Genomic DNA, 23,339 nt, shown 5'->3' with positions numbered 1-23,339 from the left:
AAAACAATCACTGAGGAAACAGTAATGTAGTTAAAACATTAACAAGACCCTGAGGAACCATGAATCCAAGAAAATACAAGTTAAACACAAAAAGCCTGAATATTTATGGGGCTCAACCATTCCGCCCTTGTAAACCTATATGCAGGCTCTTCCTAATTCAATAGTCTGACTGACAGTGCAATCTTAGCTATAGAGCATTAACCTTGAGTCAGGGAAAAAATTGTCCTGTTTAAGGCTCAACCTCCCTGCCCTTCTGATATTTCACACCCATTATTGCGTGGATTGTAGAGTGCTGAATGAGTGGTGATTCTTTACTTCATGAGGAATATTTTATAAAGTTTTTTCTACATAAACACTAATCTAATCTAATTTTTAGTCTTATATACCAAATCATCTCCTAAAAATAGGAGCTCGATTTAGTTTACATAATTAGATTACAAAGAAAGATCCAGTAACATTCATTGGAGCTATTGCCTAAAAAGCGATGAAACATAGTTTTTAAAGTTTTGCAAAAGATCTGAAGAGATAAACACAATCTAATTTGAAGAGGTACTCCATTCCATATCACAGTTAGTAAGTATGGAAAAGAGTGTGAAATTGTACTAATGAACTTGATTCCTCACAATGATTGAAAAGAGAGTTTTGGGCTCGTGCCCAAAGATCTCATGATGTTTAGAGATAAAGGCATCAGAGGAACAAATAGTCCTTGTAAAATTTTAAAGACTATACAGGCACATTTAAATTGAACTCTCAATTGAAATGGAAGCCAATGTAGTTTCCTCAGAAGAGGTGACACGTGATCAAATTTTTTCTTTACAAAAATCAGTCTGGCTGCAGCATTTTGAATCAATTGCAGCCATTTCTCATTTCCTTTGCTTAATCCCCAATAAATGAAATTATAGTAATCCAGCTGTACCAAGATAATGATTTGAACCAATACTGCAAAATGATCTTAATGGAACAGATGACAAATTTTCTCAGCGTGCGGAGACTATAGAAACATTTTTTGGTAAGATTATTTACCTGCATTAAAAAGAGAGAGAGGAATCCAAAAAACATCACCCAACACTCTAGGAGATGATTCTATATGTAAAATATCACCAGAATTAAGGATAATTGAAGATAGCAAATTACCAATTTTTGGGCCAAGCCATAATAATTTTATCTTTATTGCGTTAAGCTTCAAATGAGCCTGAAGTGACCACAATTGCAATTTAGATATACAAGACCCTGTGTTAGGTACGTAAAAATCTGCTTAAATAATTACATCACAGGTTAGGCATATACCTTGACAGGACTCATTTGCTGGTGTTTGGGGGCATAGTCATGGTGCAGGTCCTTCCTCCCTGCAGGACCTGCACCTCTCTCTCTTCCCTCTAGCCCCCTTCCCATGGGTCCAACACCTCTATCCCCTCCCTTTAGGCCCAGGTGTGGGTCTGGCACCTCTCCCTTCCTTCCAGCTCCACTTCACCCACCACATGGGTCCAGCACCTGTTTCCCTTCTCCCCCCCAATCCCCAGATCAGATCCAGTAACTGTCTCAGCTCCAGCCATCCAGCTGCCCAAGCAAACCCCTCCTGAACCCCAGCTCCCCCCACCCTATCGTGGATCCAACAGCCCTCACACCCTCCCTCCTTGGCTCCCCAAACGCCAGCGACAAACAAACCCAAACACAACAAACCCACAACTCTCCTGGGTCAGCCCCTTTTCACCTCCCAGCCAGTTGGAAGCTTCCTGAACACAGTGCTGCTCCAGGAAACTTCTTGCCACCAAGTCCCTCCCTTCTGATATAACTTACTTTCTCTGAATAATCTACAGAATGGATCCATTTCTTTCTCTGCTCCCTCCCCTCCCCTATTTTCCTGCTCCACGTTCAGTATTCTGTTATACTCAACTCAGTTTCACTTGTTGTCCCTAGTGCATCGATGCAAGTTTATTCCTTTGAAGTGTGCATCAGTTTGTGTTTCTTTGTTTAATAAAGTACATATAAGTAGAAATTCCTGCATGGAAGGAATCATATAACTTACAGCACTTCTCAGTTTTTTCACACAAGGAATTACAGTTATCCATTGCCAAGTTGCAAACTTTTTGACATCACAATTACCACACATGACAATTACTCTTCAATGTGACTTGACTTTCATGAGCGTCTTTTCCACTACATGCAAGGTGACATTACCCTCAACACACTATGAACATCAAAACTCCAAACTATGAGAACTAAATGTCAAACATCGGCTAATAATAACAAGCTTTTGATGATATTAACAGGAGTTGCCATACAACAAATAACTTATAACTGGAAGGACTGTAGTAGACTGAATTGTTGTTTTTGGTGGAATTCAGTTTGTCATGTGTATAAAATGGAAAGAGCGTTGGCAGTTCAAAAAAGTTATTATAATAAATTTAAGGATGTGTGGAGACCATTATTAAATTATTAAAATGAATAAGTTACACTTTTCCCAAGTTTAATACACATGTGGATTTGGGGTGAGGGTGGGGGGTTGGTTTTTTCATTAAGAAAATTTATATGAATGGCATAAGATATTATTTTCGGGTAGTATATTTTAGTCATATATGAATTTGGGAGGGGGTGGGGGTTAAATCTTTCTTGATGTATGATGTTGAAGATTTTTCAAGTGATGTTGTATTATAATTGTTTGATACTTAATGCGCACTTGATGAAAGTTATAAAATGAATAAAGAATTTTTTTTTAAAAACCTCCAAACTGGCCATCCTTTGGCTCCAATTTCATGTCTACATAAAAATCTCAAGCAAAAAAAAGGGAACAAAAACCCCACGTAAAATCAAACAACAGAAGAACAAGTGGGGAGTGGGACAGACCATATCAACCTTGAAAGTCCTGATTTGAAATGATGGACTTTCATTTGGACTTTCTTTTAAAGCATATTTATGTGTGGTATTATTACTGTGAATTGATTTATACAAATAAAGTTTGTCTACCCCAAGGTTGATGTGGTCTATCCCACTCCCCACTTGTTCTTCTGTTGTTACATAAAAATCTCACAATTTTATTTATGAGAAATGAAGGGTCCAAAATGATCAAAATACCCAAGAACCCTAAGATGGTAGGCAACAGTTTTAAAAAATATATTGTAAAGATTGATTTATTTGTATAAATTGGGGAAAACATGTACATCCGGGGAGGGGGATATGTTTTGGCATTTGTTAAGAAATACAGAAGGGTTGATTACAAGTATTTTATTAGATGTTTGTAAATTGAAAGTGGGTGGGAGAAAATAAGTCTTGTCTTTATTCTATTAAGTATATTATGCTGTAATGATATTAATTTATGTAAATGCATCATCTTTTGTGCACAATTGAAGTTTTAAAAATGAATAAAGAATATAAAAAAAATATTTATATATATATATTTTTATATTCTTTATTCATTTTTAATATATATATATACATACACACATATATATATTTAGGGGTATCTATGAGACCTTCCCCTTTAAAAGCAAAGAAAATCAAAAAGGTTTACCTTTTCTTCTGGAGAGCAGCAAAATTCTTTTTGAAGATTGGGCTGATCTGGTTGAGTAACTCCATTAGGGAATGACTGAGGAAGCTAGGGTTGGCAGGCTTAGGGTTGAAGTTATACGCAGTTGATCTGTCAAACAAGGAATCCTTATTAGATATCTTCTCAGCCAGGCATCACTATAGTTTTCTGCCATAATTTTAAAGAAAATATTTGTTTCTCCATTATTCCTGGTACAGAATATAAAGCTGCCTACTAAACTAAACTAAACCTTAGGTTTGTATACCGCGCCATCTCCACAAGCGTAGAGCTCGGCACGGTTTACACGATTTTATACATGTGAAGCCTCTCACGCCTCACTTTTGATGCTGATACTCACTGGTTCAAGTAGAAGCCTCGGGTGGAGGCAGTGATGCTGACATGCCTGTCCTCAGTTGTGATAACGTACAGATACATGAGATCACCGTGCATTTTCCGGTTACCTGGGGGAGGATTCCAGCCACTCATGGTTAACACTTTCAGGCACTGCAAAGGCTGAAAAGATATAGCCAATTACTTCAGGTGAGGCTCCCTGCTAACTACATTCAACACGACAGATCCAGCAGTACATAGGCAACCAGGCAAGCATGTTGTTTTTGTGCAAGTATTTTTAGTAGTCTGCCTTCATCTAGGGATTGGTGTTAAAATTTATAACACTGCCTTTTCATGGACTCTGACTGGCTGTACGGGAAGGAAGATCATTCAGTTGTCAACACCATCTTTTTTTGCTAGAAGAAAGCACTGATTAAAAAGATCTTAACAAAAACAAAGAAACATCACAGAAAAGAGAGCTTTGAAACATTTCTCCCCTACAGGTCAGTCACCTTCCAATCTCGGTTCTGTGGCAGGAGGGGGCAGAGGGGTCTATCCTTGCTTCCTGGCAGGATATGTTCTGGGGGAGTGCAGTCAATTTGTTCCATTTCTAGGCCTTTCTTCTTGCGTTTTCCACAGTCTAAAAGAAAAAAAAAAGATTCATGAAAGATTAATCTACAATCACTTTTTAACTTGAGGAAAAATACCAAACAAGAATTGTTTATTGGTGGACTGCCCTGTTCCCAATCAGGTCAGTGATCCCAATATTTCTAAAGTCACACTGCAGACTTCAGAGCATACCCTGAAGAAAGCCACAGTTTCTACCTGACAAAGACGCAGCAAGACCCGGAAACCTGCAACAAGCACCAAATAAGAATGTTTGCAACCTCTTTCTCCCTACAGCAATTATTCTAGAAGCAGCTGTGAATCACATTTTTACATAGTTATATAGTTCTGAGCTACTAATTTTTAAGAATCAAGCTTGATTTTCCTCCACAGTACATACTTGCCCTAGTCCCTTTATCTCAGTACAATCCAGATTTGGGATTCTTTATAGCCCGTGATCCTTAATTGGATTAATGTAAGAACCACTTCCAAATTATGCTGTACAGATGAGTGCTCTAGAGACCACATAAATCCTTTCTCTAGATGTGAGATTGGAGGCTCTTATATGACAATATCTTTGAATAATTCTTATGTCAGTGAAACAAAAAGTGCTGCAATCTACAAAAAAACCCAGAAAAGGGGGGAGAGGCCTAGTGATTAGGTCAAGGGCTAAGAACTTGGAAGACTCTGCGTGATCTCCGCTCATCGGGCAAGCCTCTTTTATCTGTATCCTTCTCTTCCACTGCCAACTCCAGACTCCGTCCTTTCTTTCTTGCGGCACTGTATGCTGGAACAGGCTGCCTGAATCAATACGTCATGCTCCATCCCTGGCAGTGTTCAAATCCAAGCTAAATGTCCACTTTTTTCAAACTGCTTTCAACTCTTAAGTCCCACTCACTGTTGTCAGATACCTATACCCACTATAATCTCCCCAACCCTGAAATGTCCTGTCTAAATTAGCAGGGACTGTCTATGGCTCTATGGCTGGTTTAAATGGTCGTGCTTATACAGAACGATTCTGCAAAATGGTGCCTCAATTTAGGCACGCCCAATGCTGTGTATTTACCACCAATTCTCTGAAGGTATTTTGGCACCAGTTTTCTATTATAGAATACTTGTGCAATGTCAGCATTGGATCACCCTCCTTGATTATATTTGGGCAGGAAAATCGAATCAAATCGAAAAATCCATTCAATAGGCTGAATCGAATCAAAAATTTTTTCACTGAATCGGGCAGCACTACTGATTGCTACTGTAACCCTACCTCTCAAAGGCAATCACATACACCTTGGAACATATTGCAATGAGGAACACCTTCACATCGTACCTCCCAGGTCACCATCAGTGAAGACATTCAGAAAGGAGAGTGAGTTGCAGTCCACGCCATTGAAAGCATCTGATGGGTCAAGGCTCTTCAGGAGATCTCGGATGTGGCGCACATGAATTCTGGCTTCTCGCACAGTGTAGGGCTCTGAGGAAGCAAGGAGGAAAAGAAAATTCTGAAGCTGCAGAAAGCACATGTCTTTACAAGAATATTTCCTATTCGGTGTATCTTTCTTTCTTTCTTTTTTATTTATTTATCATTATATATATATACATAAACATAACGTATATGAGAAATAAGAGAGAACTTCCACAATTCTACAGGAAATAATAGTATCTGGATCAAAAATCCATTACGTAATTAACAAAATTCACTCTGAATAAGTCCACATTCTAAAGGAGAAACGATTCACATATCAGGGAGATTGATTATAAGGAATAAAAGCAAAACCATAGTAGTTGTAGTGTTACATCTTCTTACTTTTTACTTTTAGGGGTGTTGTAAATTTCCTTCAGAGGTATTGGAAATTGATATTCCCTTTCCTTCAAGGAAAAATTGTAATTGAGAGGTTGATCCTGGCTGCCGGGCTGAAGCAGCCGCTCTGCCTCGTCTTTTTGGCATGTTGCCAGCAGAATCTAGCCCGAAGTCGGGCAGGAAACAAACGCAGCAGGAGACCACAACTCAGCGTCCTCACTACAGCGCAGCCATCTTGTTTCCCCCTTCCCTATTCGGTATTTCAAAACAAAATACTACTAATACTGACGATGAATCTTAAGAAGGAATATTTCCTTCTGTGGACAGAATGCAAGTATTTCCAAATGGAGCCACAATGACACAGATTAGCCATAAGGCATGTCTACAACTTAAACTTAAAGGAGGAAATTCTGTAAACGGTGTCTAAAAAGATAAGCGCCTATAATGTAGGTGCCTATCATGCGTCATTCATGCTTAGGTGCCTTTTACAGCATCGTGCCTACCGGCCCTTAACTTAAACATCTGTAATGTAGGTCAGAGTTTTAAAGGCCTACATTATAGGTGTTTTAAGTCTTTTACAGAGTTGTGCCTGTCACTCTCCACCCTTAAACACACCTACTTTAGTGTTAGGTGTCATGTGATAGGCACTTTTGTAGAATCGTGACTACAAAGATAGGCGCCTATTACCCAATTAACTTTTTTGCCAAAGCTCATACTGTATATACTATGGGGGTCTTGTCTTATATTCAGGTCAGCGCCCACCCATCCCCTCCTGGACTTGTTACAGACCTCTGCTGGGCCTGCCGTATGACCTGGTGGACTGGGATAGGAGGGATTCCTCCTGGCTCGGACGACTGACAATTTTTTTAATCTCCCTCCTACCTTTTAGAATTCCTGGTGGTACAGCAGTGTACTGAGCAAAAGTGAGCTTTCTGCACTCCTGCCCCAATGCTGAGCCCCTCTGAACGGCTACTGTGAGTTCTTGCGGTACAGGCAGGAGTCAGCTTTTAGCGCTCCTGTCTGGCGCTTTAGCTACTTGCTGAATGGCTGCCACCAGTACTCGTGGGACTCGTGAGAACTGGCAGCAGCCATTCAGAGAGTGGCTCAGGGCCTGGCAAGAGCACGGAAAGCTTGCACATGCCCATTACACCGCTGTGTTAAGGCAGCCATTTGGGGAGGGGCTCAGCGTGAGGCAGGTGCGCAGAAAGCTCACTCTTGCCTGGTACACCGCTAGACCACCAGGGATTCCAAAAGTTACACGGGGGGAGGCGGGAGGGAGGTAAAAAAAATCAGATTCAGCCAGGACAGGAGATGGGAGGGATCCCTCCTGTCCCAACCTACTACTGGAGAACCAGGTCATATGGCAGGCTTGGTGGAGGCCTGCAGGACATCGGAAGAGAGGTGAAACAGGATACAGGACAGGAAGGTGAGATAGGATGCCTGTCAGGGAGAGAGGGAGGAGGGACAGGGTGGAGAGCCTGTAAGGGCAGGAAGTGAGGGGGGGGGGACTGTGTGCAGATCCTGACAGGGCACATGAATATTAAACACACACACACCCTAGCTTATATTTGAGTCAACCCCTTTTCCTCCTTTTTGGGGGAAAAAAGGGTACCTTGACTTGTATTAATCGTCTTATATTTGAGTATATATGGTAATTGAAACCAATGTACTAATTGAGGTAGGTGTCTAACTTTAGGTACCTCTTACAGACTTTGCCCCAAAGTGCTTACCTTAGAGCACACTTGTTTCCTTAAATTTCCTCAGAAATGCCTAGTTACCTAACAAAATAATGAGTATGGCTTTATTTAGGCAAGACAGTGGTAGTAAAACTATAACTATCAGCTGAGCGGCAGGGAGTCCCTGCCACTAAGTTGATATTGGAAGGGGAAATTCCCCTGCCGTGATGGGCTGAGAGCAGCAGCGGTAAGGAACCCCTGTATCCAATCTCAAAGGAGCCAGGAGGAGAGATGCCCACGCCCTGCTAACATCCCCAGCTGGAGGGATGCCCAATTGGCCTAAGGGATCTGGCCAATTGGTACTTAGTGCTTTGAAAATGAGCTTCTTTGTGAAAAGGGCCCTATGTCCTCTAAATAGGACAAAAGTCAAAGCACTCAACTATTCTTTTTTAATTTGTCAAAAATTGAAAAAAAACTCTGAAAAATCTAAATATAGTCTTTTGATTATAATAAAAGTTACATAGACTGTACTCGAGGCTACAGGTAGAGGTAGACCATAAAAAGAGGAAGAGAGTAAACATACCTAGAACTATATTGCAATCTAAATGCAGAATGGTAAAATCATGCAGTGATACAATATATCAATGAAATTCTGTAAAAATAGGAGGTAGCCATAAGACAAAAAAAAAATGAAAGAAAAGAAAACATGAGGAAAGAAAGTTGAGCCAAGCAAAATAAGGGAAAAAAGGGAGGGGGGGAAGGTGAGAAAGAAGAAAAAAGGGTGAAGGGGAAAAACGAAAGGGATGGAAATGAGAACATACAAAAATAGAGGACAAAATATAACATAACATAAAAAGTTTATTTATATACCGCAATACCTTACAGTTCAATGCGGTTCACAAAAGAACTGAACAATCCAGTGAATAACACATATCAATTAACATATCTCGCCAGATCATATCAATCTACATAAAAGATGACAAAGCCAACACTAAAGGTTGAAACTCAGAATCCCAGCTGGCAGACTGATAGGAACGTTGCTGATCTACATATCTTTTATAAGAGCAGCCCTCTGTGGACGGAAAAGCCAAAAATGAAGGAATGCGCAAAGAACGACCCAACGGTGTAAATAAAAACTGGTCAATCAAACATCATCAAAAGCTATTTCTTTATTATAATGTGGTCATTTTGGAGAACCATTATGAAGTTTTGCAGCTTCAAATCATAAAATGCAGACGTGCATTACCTTCCACCACCTTCAGCAGTGAGCCCTCCTGCAGCCCCTCAATGGTCTTCAGCTCAGCAAAGTTGTCCAGCACGTTGCCATCCAGCTGAAGGGAGAAGCATGTCCGATGGCATGTATCCTCCCTGTCCATCAGCACCTGGTGGATCTCCTGTACCATTTCCTGAGGCGACACCTGTGACAAAAGATACCATCTTAGCCTCAGCTCAACACTTCCTCATTACAGGGGCATGATCACAATTAGTTATAAAGCTGACAAGCAAATACTTGGATTGTGAGTCCACTAGGGACAGCAAACCCCCTCACCCCTAAAAAAGTACCTGCATATAGTATATGAAAGACATTTTGATTGTACCCATAGAAAGATGATTTATCAAATCCATGACCCTTTACCCCTTCCTATATGCTCAACTCGATTATTGTAACATCGCCTACTTGGCACTCTCCCAGAAAAATATGCGGCGATTGCAACTGGTACAAAATGCAGCGGTTAGGCTACTTTGTGGACTGATGAATCAGCAGACAAGCTCCTAGGAAAACAGACCCCGAGTTCCTGATGGGACACAAAGCAGGCTGGCTCCGCAGGTACTCGGACAGCTTGGCCTGTGAGCAGCAGACCACCCTCACAGGTCTGCGTCCTTTCCCCAGAGAAGTAACCCCCAAAAAGGGAACTTCCGAGCACCAAAGCCATGCAGGAAAAAAGGAACCAACAGCAAAAATACCTGAAAATGATAAAAGAAAGCAGAGCAGATCAGAACACGCCTTCTCTGTTTACTTGCAGAAAGAAGGGGGAGCTGTTCTCCACTGCTGAAGGGGAGGAGTTGAGAGTTTTGAATGACAATCTTCTGCAAAATTTTGCAACTAACAGAATCCTATGTCTTTGCAAAAGAAGTTGGCTTTACGTGGAAGAATTAAGCAGACTGAACCTTCTATTCAAATTTTAAATCTCCAAATATTTAACTTCCCGAGACCCCTTCGTATAACACAAGGGGAACTATTCCTCTGTCTACATGAGTCTACTATTGCCACTTCAGAGCACACTATAGCTGAATTGCGTGCCATCCAGTTAAAAGCTGCCTTGCCAATGGTTAGGCCATGGTAGATTTGTAAGTAAATCCTCCTAACATGATATCAAAGGTGGTGCACATGGAGAGGGGTGGGGGAAGCTTGCTTAGGAAACTAGTAAGTGGATATCTTCAGAGTCTTTCATAACCAGTCCACCCAGACTCACCTGTAAGGAAAATGATTCTATTGCTGGTGCCTGGATCTTGACTGTGAAGCCAGTGTCCTGAATGACAATGACCTCCTGATCACTGCTCTCATCCCCTGGCTCTCTCTCTTCGTGTCCATTTTGTCTGGGTTCTTCCTCATTGTGATTATGATTTCCTTCTCCGTTCATTAATGCCATGCCAGATGAATGGTCTGGGCCAAAACAAACAAAAGAAAAGAAATTACAAAAATACATACTTGATAACAAGTGGTTCAAGTCACAAGCATGAAGAGAGTTTCAAACCAATGTGGAAGTAGTTAACACAAATTCAATGCTTGTTTTGTGTACGCTTGATCTGTTCTTAGCCCCAGGAATAGGAACAGAAACCACTGATGATCTTAGCCTCTGCTGCTTAAGTGAAAGTGACATGTGATTCTAAGGGCTCCGTTTACGAAGGTGCGCTAGGGGCTTACTGCGCGGAATACCCGCACTAAATTGCCCCGCACGCTAGCCGCTGCCGCCTCCTTTTGAGCAGGTGGTAGATTTTCAGCTAGCATGCGCTAATTCGGTGCGTGCGAAAAAACCGCTAGCACACCTTCGGAAAAGGAGCCCTAAATGTTTTATACTATGGATTTGAGAGTTCCTTTTGTTGATGACTCCTGATTCCCAGGTCTCTATGAGACATTTTTCAGTGACTGTTCCCCAGTAGTAAAACCTATAAATATGCTTTTTTGAATTAACTTTGCCTCAGTTCTAGCCACGTCTACTTCTTATTTAATTCAGAGGTACTGTTGAGAAAGACAGGAAAACAGAAAATGATGGCAGATTAAGACTATATGGCCTTTCCGGTTTGTCTATCCATACCATTCACTATCTCTTCCTCTAAGGCAGGGGTCTCAAAGTCCCTCCTTAAGGGCCGCAATCCAGTGGGGTTTTCAGGATTTCCCCAATGAATATGCATGAGATCTATGTGCATGCACTGCTTTCAATGCATATTCATTGGGGAAATCCTGAAAACCGACTAGATTGCGGCCCTCAAGGAGGGACTTTGAGATCCCTGCTCTATGTGCTAGTCACATGCTTTTAGAAATCTGATATAATCTATGTCTCTACTATCTCTATCAGGTCTTTCCATGCATTTGCCATACTTCCCTAAAATATTAGGTGAGAGCATCTGCTAACAGCTATCATAGGGGCCTTTTTACTGAACCTTAGCGTGCATTAACACAATTTGCATGCACTAAATGCTGCATATGCTATTTTATATCAATGGGCCATGTGTACGCTAGCTTTAGTGAAAGGGCTCTGTAGACAATGAGGGCAGATAAGACCATATGGTCTACCCAGTATGCCTATCCATACTCGTACTAAGCTGTACAACCCCTATATCTCCCTTAGAGACAGTCTGCAGTCTTTTTTTTTTTCTTGGATTCATATACAAACCTTGTTTCCACCACTTCTGTTTGCCAGAAGATAGTTTGTTTTCTAGCAAAACTTATCCCACGATAATCACTCTGTTCCTGGTGATTTACAAACAAGCCACCACGTTTCAGCTCCCACTTCCCTCCATCCCCAGCAATAAAACACTCATGAGGGAAATTTTGAAACTATATATGGGGCCTACTAAAATATTTCCAAATGGAAACGCCCACAGAGGGGGTCTTTTACAAAGCCGCGGTAAATGTATCAAAGCCCATTCAATTCATATGGGCTTTGGTGCATTTAGCATGGCAACATCGCTACCGCAGCTTTGTAAGAGACCACCATAATTTGCATAGATGAATTTAATACTTGCTCTGTGACCAAAACAGTCTCATTACCACATGGAGGAGGGGGGGAAGTTGAGGAGTCAAAATGAAATTCCTGTTTCATGTTTATTAAAATTTGATACAAACACTTATAAAACAGTTTCAAAGTGAATTACAAATATGTATTTTTGGCAGTCTCCATTTTTCCATTCTACTTCTTTTTAGTAGAGGTAAAAAGCACCTACGTATTTTCATCCACATCAAAGGAGAGCAATTTTTAGTCCCCTCCCCCCTACGACAGGAGCAAAGCAGTCATTTCCTATAAGCAATCTGCACGGGGCAGGAGCATGGGAAGATCGCTCCTGCCCCGAAAACCCGCTAGACCACCAGGTAAGGCTTAAGGGGGGGCTTACAGGGCTTAAAATAGCCGGGGAGAAGCGGGGGTTAGGGGCAGAATCAGCCCGAATATTATTCACGGTTTTTAATATTCGCGGGCCGGCTCTGCACCTAACCCCCATGGAGGGAGAAGTATACAGTTTACAGGTTAGAATTGCCATAGTTACAGTGCAAGGTTTTTCAGTATATAAGTTTTTATCCTATCGTGACGGACTAAACTTCCCTCCCGCTCCAACATCTCTAAAATGGTACGGGGGGGGGGTGGGGGTCAGATTTTGGGAAACCTCCAGTGGCAGGAGGCGCATGGCACAGGGGGTGGTCCTTTGGTGGCAGCAGGAATTTGGCATCCCTCCTGCCATTTTGCTGCCGCGGGGAGGGGGGGAATTCACTATGGCAGGAGGGAGTGGGCATTCCTCCTGCCAATTTTCTTTTGGCTGGGGAGGGGGGCCAGCATTGTAGGAGGAAGTGAGCATTCCTCCTGCCATTTTCTCTGGCGCAGGGGGAGGGCCGATTTATGGGGAGAGCCGTCATTGGTGGGGGGGGTTCTTTTTTTTAATTGGACAGATATTGTTCATGTGTAACACCCACAGCATCTGTGCCCATTAAAAAAAAAAAAAAAAAGAGGCAGGAGGCTGCTTTTGGGGGGTTTCACCTGCCTCTTAGCTGTTTGAGCGTCCCGGCTTTGTGCATGTGTGAGAGTCGCTCTCACAGCAATCATCGGACGGCAGAGTCAGGGACTATGACAAACATCCGTGTGAATCATTTGCATGCAAACTTTTAAGTGCATCATTAGCCCATTCTGAATCGGACTGGTGCAGACCCACACAGTCTTACTGATCCTCTTAGTGCCTCTGGGGGATGCACTAAAGTCAGCGATTGTCGTTAAGCCTGTTTCACAGCTTTAGCGACAATCGCTGTTACTGACTTGATGCACAAAATAGCCCACCGTGTGTTTTTCCCCCTCGATTGTCCATTTTCCAATCTGGCCATGCAAATTAGTTAAAACCTCATGCAAACTAGGCAAGGGATTAATGCACTAACATTGCTTGGCATATTAATAATCGATTCCTACTTAAACAGCTAAAATTATCCCCCCCCCCCTTTTTTGTTCTTTCCTTTTATGTTTTTCCTTCTCTTCTATCCAAACATTGTAACTTTTTCCCACTTACCCACACAATTCATGTAAGTTTTAACCCATAACAAAGTTATTTTATATGTATGTATTTTGTACGTAATGTTTTAACCTATAACAAAAGTTATTTTATATGTTAACACTAATATTTTATTTGTAGATTTTATTATGTTGTACATCGCCTAGTAATTTAAATAGGCGATTCATTAAGAACAAATAAACTTGAAACTTTGCATGGGGTTTTAGTGATCGTAAAAAAACGATTGCTCTAGACCTGTCGGTAACTTGAACAATCAGGGCTTTACGCTCCTCCCTCAGTATCCTGGATACTTGGGATGGGCCTGGATACTTGGGATGGGCCTGGATACTTGGGATGGGCCTTAGGTGTATAAACCAATCAGGGCATATGAGTCCTCCCCATGCATCACATGATAAACTGGGAAGGGAAGGCTCATCATTTAGACGGGTAAGAAGCAGGAGCCTGAGAGCGGGCTTCCTGCTTCCAACATTTTAATAAGGTATGGGAGGTTCCGGGGGCGAGGGGGACATCCGGAGGCAGGAGGAAGTGGGCATCCCTCCTGCCATTTTTTTGAGGTGTTTGGAGTGGGGGGGGGGGCGTTGGTTGTGGGGTGCATGGAGCGGAGGGGGGGGAAATCTGATGGCAGGAGGGAGTTGGCATCCCTCCCGCCATTTTGGGGGGTTCGGGTGGGGCTTCCCATGTCACTGCTGTTAGGGCTCTGCACATGTGTTAGTTGCTCACTGAGCGATTGATTAGTCGGATTTGCATGCAAATAATTTGAACTTCCGTGCAAATCATTTGCATGCAAACTTGATAGTGCATCAATCGCTGCTGGAGAACTGGCCAGAGAATCGGCCAAAAGCGATCAAGTCGCTATCTTTATTGCATCCAGCCCCTAGTTTCTTAACCGGAGTCACAGAGCAATCCACTGCAATACTGAGCTCATACTATGGTATTGCTACCTGCTCTCACACCTGGACTCTTTTGTTCCTCCACAATAAAAGGGTTTAAGATAACAGTGATTTGCCACTTCACTAGATTTCTGCTCACCTGGAGAATGAACTCTTTTCTTTTTTAATCCTGCATCCAGATTCAATCACAAACCTTCTCCCCTCTCTCACAAGGGAACCCCCCCTCACTAATTATGCTAAAGAGCAAACAGCTCTAGAGCAGAAACATTTTAGGACTATTCCCAGTACAACAGTATAATAGCCCATCCATTCAGACTAAAAAACAACAACAAAAAACCCAAAGCAAAAACATAAAAAGTTGAAAAAAAAAGTGTGTCACTGCATGCTACTTTTATACTTGTGCCTGGTCATGCTCAGGGGTTTCCCTTACTTATGCATTTTACCCTGTTGTTTGTTACAAATGCTCTCCTTCTCCAGACCAATGTTCCAGCAGCGTAAGGAGGAAGCCTACACCAGTGGTCCCTCCTTACCCCACTGGAATAGACTTCACATTAGAACTGGTACCTCCATGAAGCGATCAAACCCCACCCAACATTAGAGCTTCCAGACCGTTAAAGGGTCGACAGCCAAGTGGGCCCCATCAAAGGGCCCTTTGTGCAGACTGAGAAGGACTGGGAAGGACAAGGGAGACTATGGGAAATTTAAGTTAACTATACACAGCATGCTCCTAATCATTCAGAATGTTCTAGCCCCAACAACTCACAACCTCTGACAGTAACATGGTGATACAAAAACAACCCACTATAGGACCATAACTCCGAGAGCCTGCCTGAGAAAACCAAGAAGCTCCCAATAATCCATACACAAGAAAGGTCAACTTTGACTTTAACCTTAACTGTCTAACCTAGAGTATTTACACTAATTTGATTATAATGGCATGGATACTGTTTGCACGCCTATGGCTGATGGCCGTCAGAAGCTTGCTAGATCTACACCCAGACCAAGATCTCAAAAACACAATCCCAGTTGTTATATTTGATTTTAGGGAATTATTTATGGTGAATAATAAAATATTTAAAATATTTATGATAAGTTTTGTGTACAGGGTACTGAACAGCTTCTCTGGTATTTGGTATTAATAGTTGAAGCGTTTTTTAAAACAGTGAAACTCTGTAGTGGTAAAGTGGGGAAACAGCATAATTCACTGGGGAAATCCTAAAAACCCGACTGGATTGCAGCCCTTGTTGCCCTCCCCATTCATCTCCCCCCTAAATCACTCTTCTTCCTAGTTTTTCCCCCTCCCTTTAGCTCAGGGGTAGGGAACTCCTGTCCTCGAGGGCCGTAATCCAGTCGGGTTTTCAGGATTTCCCCAATGAATATGCATTGAAAGCAGTGCATGCAAATAGATCTCATGCATATTCATTGGGGAAATCCTGAAAACCCGACTGGATTACAGCCCTCGATGACCGGAGTTCCCTGCCCCTGCATTAGTTGCTTCATTCTCCTGCCACTGGCAGTGGCAACCATCATCTGCCCAGGAATGCCAGCTGCAGGTATCACCTGAACTTTCCCCAGGCAACATCAGCTACTCCAATTCCCTTCCACCAGCAGGAGCGCAACGACCTCTGTAGTATCAGGTATCAATGACAAAATTTTAGGTACCAGAATAACTCTGGCAACACAGTGCAGCTGGTGTTCACAAAATAGTTTTAAATGACCATTCCAGATGCATGCATTACATGTGTTTGCATATAGAATTGACAATTTACTGGACTACAGTATTGCATGAGACTTTTATCATTACATATAATGAATGGGCTAGACTTGTCCTGAAGGACCCCCAGGCCAGTCGGGTTTTCAAGATAGCCCTAATGAATATGCATGAAGCAGATCTGCATTCCTGGCATCTCCATTATATGCAAATCTCTGTCATGCATATTCATTAGGGCTATCTTGAAAACCCGACTGGCCTGGGGGGTCCTCCAGGACAGGTTTGGGAACCACTGGGCTAGACCATTAAGGCAGGGGTTCTCAACCCAGTCCTCAAGACACACCTAGTCAATCAGGTTTTCAGGTTAGCCACAATAAATATGCACAAGAGATCTGCATACCCTACCTCCCCGGCATGCAAATCTATCTCAGGCATATTCATTGTGGGTTTCCTGAAAACCTGATGGACAAGGTGTGTTCTGGATTGAGAACTCTTGCATTAGGGTTTCTGCTAGTCCTTGAAAACCTACCCAACCAATTTGACTTTCCAGGAAATGCAAGATGAAACGTACATAAGATACCTATATAGACTAGAGGCCATATATGGAAGTCTCCCCTAGACACATTCATTGTACATATCATGAAAACCAGGCTAAGAACCACTGAGCTTATGGTACTTTCCATGTTAGGTACAGTATTATAAAATGGCAGCACTTCAGAAAGACTAAAGTATAGAAATATAGGACCGTCGAGATGTAACTAACTTTCAAGGAAGACCACAGCCATTGTGTCTCTTGAACCTTATAAGGAATGCTGAAAAACTAAGTTTGTTTGTTTTTTTAGTTTAAAGTAAAGCAAACAACCTCCACTAAGTCCTTTTTATCCTGAACCGTGACCCGAGCTGGAGCTTCGCCCTCCTCCGCACGCTCACTACCGCCCCGCTCTTTCAAATGATACATCGCGCCGTAATCATGCCACGTCCGCGCGGCGTCCCGCCCTCTCCCGACGTCATCAACAAGGGCCACGATCTCATTCAAATAAACAAACCCAGGGTAACAACCGTTGCCACGTGACGCTCGGGGGCTTCCTGACCTCGGCGGCGGGTCCAGATTTCTCAGCCACATCAGTCCAGGCCGGAAAGGTAAAAAATGAGTTTAGAAACGGCTTTATCAGATACAGAAATAGTCCGATTTAATTCTAGGACCCAGGTGGCCACGAGAGATTTCAAGAGGGGTTTTATTTATCACAAAAGTCGCGAGATCCATGATCGCTCTGCTTTCTCTATTCTTAAATTTTCTTTATTTGTAAAGTAATTTTTGTTTTCCCCCGTAATGAATACTTGTTAGGATGTATATCTTGTACCGATCTCTCTCTTCCTTTCCCATTTGATCATGTTTTATGGAGTTCCTTTCTGAATTCAACTGTTAATAAAATGCAGGAGCGGTATATGAAATTCTTAATAAACAGACACTAAGCTGAGCACCTGGTTGATGCATCGGGTCCTGTTCCTCGTTAGTGCCGCTGGAGTCCATCTTTTCGAGCGGGGGCTCCGGTTCGCTTGCTCCGATGGTGTCCGCCGGCCGCCCGGGAGCCGTCGCTGGCCCGCCGGAGTCCGGCCCGCTTTGAAGGGCGGCGGGGGCGCGGCTCGTGCTCTGGCTGTGCGGCGCCCGATCCGGGCGAGAGGGGGGAGGAAAGTCGGGGGGCGCTGGGGGCAGGAGCGGAGCCCGCTCGCCCCCCGGGTCCTGGGGGCGCCCGTGCACGATTAGGTCGGCGATGTATCGGCAGAGGACGCAGTTGCCCATCCCGACACGAACATCCTCCGCTCTTAGCAAACCCGAAGGGGCAGATCTTTTGCTTGACTGCTCAAAAGGACTTTTCTTGCCAACTGCATGCACTCGTCCAGTGTCCAGTTGGCATACTTAAAGAAAAAGAGCAAGAATCCTCTCCAGCAGCCAAAACATAGCCCGACCCTGCTGCATCCGTCCTCAAAGAAGTTGCACCGTGTTCTAATAACCTTCAAGCACTACTCCATGTCCCACAATCCCATCCTCTTTTCCCTCTCATCTTGCAAAATGCCAGGACAGGACACAAATTCCATAAACTTCGTCAGGGATTTCTGTGCCAGAGCAAAGTTTCAGATGCCCTTTAAAAATCGGACTATAAATAGAGCCCTGTTAGTCAGGGTTGGGGGACAGCTAGCAGAACACTCTGCCAAGGGAGGCCTCTAGTACAAGGCATGCATACCAAACAACTGGGCTCCAAATACATCCGAATGCAGTCAGTTATGTAAATAAGAAACCCCAGCTTCCACATAAATGTAGAAAAGGGTGGCAGTAACCTTTATTCACCTCCTCCAGTCATTCACAGCTGTCCTCATCCTCCCTATTCTGCCAAAGTTCTGCTTCCACATAAGTTTAGATGCAGCATTTAGAAACTGAAAGAGAATGGCAGAAAGCCAAGGTTAAACAAAGGGCCCCACACCAAACCCGACATTAATTGCCCCTTCCCACATGGCAAATGCGATGCAGTCCATTCAATTCCTAGGGGCTGCATTGTATTTGCCTTGCCAAGACTCACTACTGCAGCTTTGTAAAATGAATCCTAAAAGATTAAACTACTAGCTCAGACATTTGCTATTCTGTTGCAAGTCTGTTACAGCTTATTTAAAAATTTATCACCTGCTTAACACCTAAGCAGTTTACAAAAAAATACATTCATACTAAAAATAAGTCACAATATGAAGCTACACTCTGCATATAAAATAGTCGGCTCTCAGAAAGTTACCACCAGTCTACTGTGTACAGTTGATTTTGATAGTTAAGGTAATTGTGAGACAGATTTTTTGGTTTTTTTTTGTGGATTGTCTGTGTTATAGTTGCTTCATTTACTACAGTGTCTCACAATGTTTTCTCACCATTGCACACTCAGAGCCACGTCTATAGGGCCTCCAAGTATGTGCAGATGTCAACGTCCGTGCATGCTCTAAGGCCCTCCAGATGTAGCCCTGAGCTCGGGCCTTCCAAAACCCGGGGGGGGAGGGGCGGGCGCCTGTGCTGGCAGTGACAGGCTCGTATCGCACCACGGCACAGATTTTGCGATTCACTGATTTACTGGCTAAACTTTCAGCACTCTGATATTCTACAAATCCTTGGATGTGTTCTGTTGTGGCTGTTAGTAAGCATTAGGGTAGACATTGACCAACGATGTCATCAACCCCAGACTTTGAACATCTAGAACAGGGGTAGGGAACTCCGGTCCTCGAGAGCCGTATTTCAGTCGGGTTTTCAGGATTTCCCCAATGAATATGCAGGAGATCTATTTCCATGCACTGCTTTCAATGCATATTCATTGGGGAAATCCTGAAAACCCGACTGGAATACGGCTCTCAAGGACCGTAGTTCCCTACCCCTGATCTAGAACTTTAAATTGAATTTTTTCTATATAAATCATGCGTCTTTCGTGTAAAACCGTAATCTTGAACAAGCTGATATATTTAAAGTTTTTAGTTAGCTTAAAAACAAAAGGCTTATTCTAGTGCAATAGGGATGGTATGCTGAACCAAGCCTTTGGCTCTCACATATCTCCAGCCTCCAAGAAAGCGCAATGATGCCAGGTCAGCGGCTGCATCCTCCACACCCCCCCCCTCGCTGGGCAGGCTGTCAGTTTACTGGACAGTCTGGGCACAGATAGGTACAGATTGTTGTGTCCTGGAGGTGGTTCGAATAGGTTACAAGATAAAGAGTTCAGTGCCCCTCTTCCAGACTTCTTTGTAGATTCCCCGGTCACCCAGCCGAAGAGAGTCCTCAGAGTACGGACAATGGTGTAAAGACTCCTGAATCTTCGCGCCATAAAGCCAGTTACAGATGAAGACAGGCTCAGGCAAAACTTCCATATTCTTCTTAGTGTTTTGGCTTAGACAACTGGAGGTCAATTCTAGACCTTAAATCAGTCAATCGTGCACTGAAAGTACCGCACTTCTGTATGGAGACTGTTCATTTGGTCATTGTGTTGGTGGTGCCTGGGAAATTTCTTGCCTCCCTTGATTTGATGAAGGCCTATCTCCACATTCCCAGCTCATACTGAAGCAGCATTTTCAATTCTCCACTCTCGCCTTTGACCTTGCCACAGCGCCGTTACCAAGGTGATGGTGGTGGTAGCAGTGCACCTGCACAAGGCAGGGATCTATGTACACCCATATTTAGACAATTGGCTGATCAGGGCCCTGTCCAAATATGAGGGCACACTGGCAGTCTCAAGAGTAGTCCAACTCCTGCAGGACTTGGGATAGATAGTCAATTTCACAAGTCACTTAGAGCTTGGAGTACCTGGAGTTCTGTTCAACACAGCTGTAGGCCAGGTTTTTCTTCCAGAGCCACGTAGACTATCGGACCTGCTACTTGATCCGCTCCAATAGCATGACATTATATGCAAGTCCTGGGATCGATGGCGGCAGCCATGGAAGTGGTCCCTTGGACCAGGGAACGTGAGACCCCTCCTAGACCTCTCCTATCCAGTTGGTCTCCTCAGACAGACTCGCTTCGGTAACCACTTCCATGGGAAACAGAAGCGAGGAACAACTTATGGTGGTGGCTGCAGATACCTTCCCTCTCAAAGAGCATGCCACTCTATATCCTCCTGGGAAATCCCAACAACTGATGGCAGCCTTTACGGTTGGGGAGGGGGGGGGGGGGTCATTGCAACAGACACATAGGTCAGGGTTGTTGGTCCCCAACCCAGCAAAAGTGGTCCATAAATTGCGTGAACTCGGAACCATTTGGCTGGCATTGCAGGCCCTAGATAACACACTGATTGCCTTGCCTTCCAGGGACTTATCGGACAATGCGACAACAGTAACCTACGTCAATCGACAAGGAGGCACCAGGAGTGCCCATTCCGTCTAGAGGCTCAGGTCCTCTTTAGGTAGACAGAAGCTCGTCTGCAGGCTCTCAGCCACACTCGTTTTGGGAGTGGAGAATGTTCAAGCCAACTATCTCAGTCGGCAGATGCTCGACCCAGGGGATGCCATTGTTCATGGTGGAGGTGCCCACTGATGGATCTCATGGCCTCAGTGGCAAACACAAAGGTGGATTGCTTTTACAGTCGAAGATACGAGCCCTGAAATGCAGGTTTGAATGTGTTGGTCCAGTTGTGATCAGAGAAGGGGACTCTTGTATGTGTTTTTCCCGCGGTCCATGCTAGGTTGAGTCATTCCCAGGATGACTTGCCCAGGACTGCAAGTCATCCGGGGCTGGTTGTCCTAGTGGCGCTCGATTGGCTCCTCAGACCACGGTTTGCAGACCTGGTTTGTCTACAGAGAGACAAAGGTCTCGGGTTGTCAGTTCAGACGGATCTCTTGACTCAAGGTCCAATCACCATAGAGAATCCAGAACACTTTAGGCTTACAGCATGGCTCTTGAGCGGGCTACCCTAGTAAGGAATGGATACTCGGAGGCGGTCATTTCTGCTGTGCTTAGAACCAAGAAGCCCTCATTGGTGGCGGCCTATGTGAAGGCCTGGAAGACTTTCTGACAGCAGTGGGCTAAGATCAGTACAGAGCCTTTATAAGCTTCAATCTCAGTAGTCCTGGAATTTTGCAAGAGGGACTTGAGAAGAGACTCTCAATCAGATCACTGAAAGTGCAGTTAGCAGGCCTTTCATGTTTCCGAGCTCGGGGGACAAATAGTATATCTAGTCTCTCACCCAGATGTGGCAAGATTCCTTAAAGGGGCTCTCAGGTTGCACCTTTTTGTAAGGTCTCAGTAGAGTTCCGAATGAGCCCTTACAGGCAGTTTCCCTCTTAAATCTGATGGCAAGATGGTGTTCTTGGTAGCGATTATATCCCTCTTAGATCTGATGGTCAAGATGGTGTTCTTGGTAGGGATTACATCAACTCGAGTCTCTGAGTTACAAATTCTCTTTTGCAGGGAGACGTTTCTTAAGATTATGGAAGCAGGGTTGTCCTTGTGCACAGTTCCATCCTTTCTATCAAAAGTAGTCTCTGCTTTCCATGTCAGTCAGAAAGTCCGTTTGCCCCCCTTTCAGCCTACAGTGTTGAAGGAAAAGGACAAATATTGCATTTGCTAGACATCAGGAGAGTGCTTCTTCGCTACCTCAAAGTTATCAATGAGTTTCAAGTCTCTGATCACCTTTTTGTTCTGACCAATCATGCTAAGGCGAGTCTGCGTCCAAGGCCTTGATTTCCAGATGGATTAACATGGCAATTTTCTTTATGTATGTGGGCTGTGGTAAGCAGCCACCGATTGCATTGAAGACACAGTCCATCAGAGGGGTGGCTACCTCCTGGGCAGAGGCTTGGGCGGTCTCCCCAGTGGAGATTTGTAGAGGAGTAATATAGTCTACTCTTCATACCTTTATCATGTTCTATAGAGTGGATGTGGCAGCCAGGAAGGACATCACTTTTGGGTCCTCAGTATTAAAAGGCAGGCTCAGTAGTCCCTTCCTAGACTCAAGGGACTTCTTTGGTACATCCCTAGCATTCAGGACTACTAGACGCATTGCACTAGAAATAAAGATTAGGTTCTTACCTTGATAATCTTTCTTGTAGATGTGTCTAGTAGTTCTAAAGCCCTGCCTTGTGAGTTTGCTTTGCCTGCCTTTGGTCTTAATTTCAGTCTGTGTCTAACTGTGAAGAATTTCTCTGTCTCAGCTAAGCTGAAACAAAAAAGTGGAGGGGTGGGGATATCAAGTTTGAGCTTCTGCTTCTTAGCAAGATATGTGAGTAGCTATGAGCTCCATAAATGTTGGTGCCAGTTGCATACAATTTTGTATAATTTTGATGTTATACTTGTTTCAGAGCAGAACACAAGTATAGTGTTAGGAAGTTCTCCCTGTTGCCCTCCTTCTGGTGAAGTCTTCTATTACAGTGGTTCTTGACTTCTTTTGTACAAACTGAGGGGGCAGGAGCAAGCCTTCTAGGAATGAGGAAGAGTTGAAAGATGAGTGATATCATTCTGCAAGCAACTTGCAGGTTCAGATGCATAACCCACACATTCAGGACTAGCAGACACATCTAAAAG

At 43.6% G+C, this 23,339-nt stretch overlaps 1 protein-coding gene across 9 annotated transcripts in view; it reads right to left on the bottom strand.

The window, feature by feature from the left end:
• The window catches only part of CLUH (clustered mitochondria homolog), a 104,565-nt gene that overhangs the window by 74,410 nt on the left and 6,816 nt on the right, over positions 1-23,339 (bottom strand). For 4 of the 9 annotated variants that reach the window (XM_033921569.1, XM_033921563.1, XM_033921567.1 and 1 more), the window contains exons 2-7: positions 10,408-10,598; positions 9,180-9,351; positions 5,787-5,930; positions 4,366-4,493; positions 3,882-4,036; positions 3,509-3,634 (exon numbers count right to left, since the gene is read on the bottom strand). In XM_033921569.1, the coding sequence (XP_033777460.1) occupies positions 3,509-3,634; positions 3,882-4,036; positions 4,366-4,493; positions 5,787-5,930; positions 9,180-9,351; positions 10,408-10,584 (902 nt within the window). In that variant the 5' untranslated portion in view covers positions 10,585-10,598. Of the gene's footprint in view, positions 1-3,508; positions 3,635-3,881; positions 4,037-4,365; positions 4,494-5,786; positions 5,931-9,179; positions 9,352-10,407; positions 10,599-17,066; positions 17,104-17,165; positions 17,317-17,785; positions 18,339-18,650; positions 18,679-23,339 lie in introns of those variants that run through there. The other 5 variants (XM_033921565.1, XM_033921561.1, XM_033921562.1 and 2 more) reach the window with 5 other exon arrangements.

This window comes from Geotrypetes seraphini, chromosome 15 (assembly GCF_902459505.1).
Source record: "Geotrypetes seraphini chromosome 15, aGeoSer1.1, whole genome shotgun sequence".
Taxonomy (NCBI): domain Eukaryota; kingdom Metazoa; phylum Chordata; class Amphibia; order Gymnophiona; family Dermophiidae; genus Geotrypetes; species Geotrypetes seraphini.
The sequence above is the reverse complement of the archived record's forward strand: the minus strand, read 5'-3'. Positions and strand labels throughout refer to the sequence as shown.